The 6,000-nt window shown below is 39.8% G+C and overlaps 1 protein-coding gene across 2 annotated transcripts in view; it reads left to right on the forward strand.

The window, feature by feature from the left end:
• The window catches only part of LOC146550810 (cadherin-4-like), a 249,575-nt gene extending 245,058 nt beyond the window's left edge, over nucleotides 1-4,517 (forward strand). For both annotated transcript variants that reach the window (XM_085258648.1, XM_085258649.1), the window contains one exon: nucleotides 313-4,517. In XM_085258648.1, the coding sequence (XP_085114774.1) occupies nucleotides 313-519 (207 nt within the window). In that variant the 3' untranslated portion in view covers nucleotides 520-4,517. The remainder of the gene's footprint in view (nucleotides 1-312) is intronic.
• Nucleotides 4,518-6,000: the final 1,483 nt, after the last annotated feature.

Raw genomic sequence — 6,000 nt, forward strand, 5'->3', positions numbered from 1 at the left:
TTTCTGTAATGTTTGATAGTTTTACTTAAACATAAAGATGATTTTGTACAATGTTAAGTATGGGTACATTAAAGACCCCCATGTATACAACAGGTACGATTCACAGCACCTTGAACAAGCTGACATTATTTAATTATGCAATGCTACAGTATATACACAAATATGCTATAAATGAGGGCATGATTTACATTAAATGTCAGTTTGATGCAACGCTGAGTTTAATGGCTTTGAGGAATATCGCTCAACATACAAATCACATAAAGTAGTGCAACAGTTTAACAGCTGACTTCTCTGCTTTCCCGTCTTCTTCAGGGACTGAGAGCAGCAGACAACGATCCTACGGCTCCTCCATACGACTCCTTGCTGGTGTTTGACTACGAGGGTAGCGGCTCCACCGCTGGCTCTGTCAGCTCCCTCAACTCCTCCAGCACAGGAGACCAGGACTATGACTACCTCAATGACTGGGGCCCCCGATTTAAGAAGCTGGCTGACATGTACGGAGGAGGGGATGATGATTAAATTTGCCCAGTCGCACGCGTACACACATACACACACACGCAAACACACATCCTTGTCCCGTCAGCTGGCCTGCCATGCTCTGACCCCTAAAACAAGGGGCTATTACATCCTTATTGAACACAAGATAACAAGGACATGTTCACACTGACCAACGGACTGACCAACCAACCAACCAATCAAATTGCCCACCACAGAGGACCAGCGCCATGAGTCAGTTTCGGGTGCTCTTCTCAACCGTCTCCTGCTCTAAGCCTGTCTGTGACTGAAATGGAAGCTCTGATTTTTCAGACTTCTCATTAATTTTCAAACTGTTGTGCTTTTGTTCCATTTGAATGTTATATGCTAGATTTAGGTTTAAGTTCCTCTTGTCAGATTTTCATTTTTTTACCTATGTTTGTGTAGCCTTTTATTTGTATTTATTTTTTTTATATCCTCACCCCTCTTCGATTCAAGCTGTTCCCTATTCCCGAGGGTCATCGCTTTTCCCTCGCTGTCAGCCCCCGCCCGACTCTCTGAAGAAGCTTTAGGTTGAGCTGCTTGCTTTGTCTGAGGCAAACAAAGGATAAGAAAAGGAGAACAAGAACATCGATATGAAAGTCCTTCCTGCACGAAGGGCCTCGGTTTATTCTTTCTTGAACTTGAATTACTTAGAACAGAAGCACTGTTGTTTAAAAAAGTGCCTTCAGTGGTGCGTATTTTAGCTGACTCCCGCTAACTCAGGATTGGTTGCCATTCTCTGGACTTACACGCCCCCATATGACCCCCTGACCCTTTAATTCACACCTCCCTTGTCATTTCTCCCGTCGTGCAGGGCTGTGGTAGCTGCGGGAGATCTCAGTACTGGTTTCAGAGGAGTGGTGACTGGCCAACGAGGGCGCTTTATGCTAGACGTACTGTACATAGGCCTACAGTGTGTCTGTAACTTATGGACAAATCATTAATTTTTCAAGTCAGGCATATCTGTGCTCCTAGATCACAGCCAACTTGAATGTGATGAATTAAATCACAAAAATACATAACAGGACTGTCTTAGAGAAGAAATGCATTATGTGTCTTTGTTTATCGTGGCTTCAATAGCAGCTGTGTTTGTTTTGAGCTCCCTGCGTTTGCAGCGAAAACTCGATACGGCTTGTTACTAAATTTGAAGATTGACAAGTCACACGTGTTACCTCTGTAATGTTTAACTATGTATGTACAGGTGAGGGTTATTTAGGAAAATGAAGGTATTTAACATGATTCTGCCTTTAGGATAACTTAAAGTCTGCGTGTTTATGTGCATCCAAATCCCAAAAGGTTGATTCTTTTCATCTGGACGTAGCGTTTCAGTGGGAGAACCGTTTCGTCACTTAGATGCAAGATATTTGCGTCTAAAGGTAATAACATGGCACCAGTTATCATGCAGTAAAAGCGCCACATAAACTATATTAAATGTACATTTATGAAGAAACTACCAGATAACTTTAAATAGCTCTGATAGCATTACTTACAGAACAGTTATCTTGTCCAGGCCCCATTCTGAGTCCCTCTGTCTCCCTTTTTTTCATTATCCGTCTGTTGACTCACTGTTGTTTCTCAACAAACTTTTAATATACAAACTCTGGTGCTGGTCCCTGTCAGAGAAACTGTGGGAATTGAGCCTCAGCCAGGGACTTAGTGCCTTCACAATCTGTCTCTTTTCAGGCAGCGTTTCATTCATCTGAAATTTTCTCCTAAAATTTTTGGCTTTGAGTTCAAGAGGTTTTTAAAAAGAAGTTAGTAGAAGGGAAAGTATAAGAAATTCTGCACTTTATCAAAGCAGAAAAAGCTAAACTAAAGCTTCAGTAATAACGTTTTTCTATGAGACAGACATTTTGAAAGGCAGTTTTTGTTGTGACTTAATGAAAAAGCAGCGCTACCCGTGGGTTTTTGTAATCATATTTCAGGGCAGTGTAAAGAGAACTGGGGGGGGGGGAGCTTTAGTCTCTGTTTTATGTTATTTAAATACCCAAAACATTTCACAGAGGGACCAGACGCTGGCTACAGATAGAAAGGTTTAATCTTTCCTTATCTTCCAAGTGCAAATTAAAACGCTTCTCAGTGGTGGCTCGTTTGAGCTCCATGTGAACTGACCAGATCGTCTATAAATAATGATTATAATGACTGCTTCGTGGAAATATCAGTAACAGTCACATTCACATGATATGACAAGAAGGATCCGGGACTCTTACTCTTTTTTTCCCCCTTCTTGCTGCTGCTTTTCAGTTCTTCACCTGGTCGGTTTAAACAGATTAAATATACAGTATAAGTATAAACGTGAAAAGTGATGACATGGAAAAAGTAAGTATGCTCTCAGAATGGATGTATGAAAGTTGACTTGTGATGAGATAAATGTATTTTTTATGCAAACTGAACAGAAGTTAAAACGTTCATTTTCAACTATGAACAGGGAAAGCAGCATCTATAAGTGTAATTAATAAGGCGAACAGGGTAACAATCTCTTAAAATTAGGTAGTTGTAGGTCAAACCTTGCATTGTAAAGCCAGAAAGTGGCGATGTTCAGCGCAGCTCTCAGCTCAGACATGAGAAACAGAGTGGTTCCCCCAGCTTACAGCTGGATAAGCGCTTATCTATCCGACTGCTCCTCAGCCTCCAGAATATCTACACAAAATAAACACAGCTGTTACTTTCTGCTATTTGTGATTATTTCTGACATAAGTGTTGTATATACGGAACATTTTTATACACTTGATGACATGATTTACCTGTTTCCGTGCAGTCTTTGCATTTCCTTTCACCGTAGTTTTGTTTAAAACAAATACCTGGCAAACTATATTTCACAAAAAGCCATGTGCATTTAAAAGAATCTGTAGGATTCTGTAAGAGCTTACAGCCATACTCGTGTCGCTGTTCAACTTTTGCTTCATTTTTAGCAAAAAGGCTCCACTTAAAACCAACTTGTACAGTCTATACTAGCACACACTCACTCCTCTAGGCCTTACTGTATATATGTGAGTGTTCTATAATATATGAGCCCGTTCAGCGTTGTTTTAATCCAGCAGTAAAGCTGCGACTTTGCTGATGACCATCCAGTGTTCGTAGAATAAAGACATGCTTCACAGACTACTCGTACTTTCTTATTGGACATTCAGACCAGATTCAGGGCCAGACGAAACACGAGGCCCCACTTTAGACAACCTAACTGACCTTTAGAACCGCGTTGTTTAGATAACGCAATGACATTACAATACTGAATGTTAATGACTCACAGTTACACAGCAGCAAATATATCAGTGGTTTGCATCAGACTTGGCTCCCCATTAAAATGCAGTTTATTTGGGGAAATAAAGGAGCTTTGGCCATTAATTGTTACCTGGTCCACTTGTCTTGTCCCTCTATTAAATGGAGGGAAAACATTAACAAACAAGATTGAAGGAAGAAAGAAGTATTGCACTGCTGTAGTCCGACCCTGATTTCTGCTTTGGTTAAGGGACATTTAATCTCACTCTGGACACTGCCTGACCATGGACACATGCGTGACGGGACGCTCCGACAGAAGCCAAACTATTGTCCTGCAAAGGCTAGAAACACAAAGATGAGAAGCAGTGTTTCATAAGAGTTATCCTAATGCTATTCAAGTCCAAGTGTACATAATGTAGTATTTGCTTGAAGCTAAAGAGACAAAGTTAGCCAAACTGTAACTGTACAATTGGAGCTTTTTGCATGTGTCTTTTTTATAATGGACAGATGAGTTCTATTACAGTAACCATACTACATTTCAAAAAGTGTTGCAGCCCGCATGACAGGCGCTGCAGTCCAGAAGGCATTCTGGTGTACCATAGTCACATTGTTTCAAATGGAGGAGATTAAAGAAAAAAACTTTTAAAAAAAATTGCACAGTTATTCAGTCAAAAGACTTCTTTTGTAAATTGTCAACAGCACAAATATTTTGTATTGTTGTTTGTACCATTTTGTAAAAAAAAAATGAAGAAAAAAAACAACAACCAAAAAAAAAACCAAAAGGGAACGAGTCTGTTGTTTCAAGCGTGTGTTTATAGTGCCACTGCAATCTTGGTTTCCAAATACCGTACAGTACATGCGCAGCCTTGCAGATCAACCTTGTAATATAGACGCTGAGCTGGAGATTCCCTGTCAGCACCATGTGTTATAAATAAAATTTCCCCTCCTTGTAAGAACACTGCCTCTTGTCTTTTCTTTGTCACCCGCTGATTCCTGCACACGTCGCCTTTCCTCGCACTCATCTTGTTTTTAAAGTGCTAATGTGCTGTGAAAAGACCTTTATTTTTTTGTCTTAAATAGTACACTGAAAAGTTTTTCTCTTACGCATTTTTTCCACGACAATAAATTGTCACTCTTGATTGTTTGTGCAGATAAGAAAGCTATATAATTTACACTAAACATTAGGACAGTGATATTCCTTAATGTGCATATTTTCACGTAAATGACAGTAAAGTCTTTTTACAAAGCCTTTAATGTAATTTTGAAGGAAGAAAAAAAAAACTTTGCATGTTATTTACATGGAAAACTACTGGAAACAATTCAACAGACTAAGAATTAGAATCAAAGAGAATTAGAAATGATGATGTGCCTCGCCTCACATCCCTTTATACGTTGATGATTGAATGTTGTGTTTCAAATTAGGTTTAGTGCCAGCGCTGAAAAAAATGTAAGCTAAAATGATCAACACAACTGAGGCTGTTCATTTGTCAGCTGCGCCTGACAGAGCCATCTTCCAAGGTGAAATAATGAAGTATTTCCAAGCAGAAGGGAGATGAAATGCGGACAGGAAAAACACAAAGAGCTTCATTTCATTTCCTTTATTTCTGGCATTGCATCTTGAAGTAATTATTAATATTTCCATTGTAAAAAAATCTGCAATGATGAAGTCTATCAGGCCAATCGGAGGTAACGTAAAAATAGAAATACAAATCGGTTAGCAATCAATCCGAGCAGTCAAAGCAGCATGAGGAACGGGATGAGATGACCCTTACTTGCTCTCCTTTTACCACAGCAGTTCAATGAACCAACAGCAGACTGCATCTCCTCATTGATTGACCTGTCAGAGCACGCCAATGCACACGCAGACAGAATAAACCCTGCTGTTACACACTGCTTACACAACAACGCATGAACACACAAATCACCAGTCAGGCTGCTGGGCTGACAGGTTGACTTATCTGACTTTCTGACAGGTAAGTCAGAATGGATTAATTCAGGCAGGAGTCACAACACTATCAGAATTGCCTCATGCTGAATTTTTACCCTGTTTGGATTTATACATGTGTGTGGTTTACATGTGATATGGATCGGAGCTGCAACTTGCTTTTACATCCTTAGCTATTATTTTTTTCCAGTCAGCACATTCCCCCGTGTCTCAAAAGAGATTAAATGTTCATAATGTTACACTTGACCAAAAGAGATCTTATCTCAAATTAGTTCAACATTTCAGGAAATGTCCTTATCTGCTTTATTATCAAGAGTCAG

The sequence above is a fragment of the Mchenga conophoros genome, linkage group LG20 (genome assembly GCF_057382185.1).
Source record: "Mchenga conophoros isolate Kocher_MC1m ecotype Shallow Benthic linkage group LG20, M_conophoros_male_GT1.1, whole genome shotgun sequence".
Classification (NCBI taxonomy): domain Eukaryota; kingdom Metazoa; phylum Chordata; class Actinopteri; order Cichliformes; family Cichlidae; genus Mchenga; species Mchenga conophoros.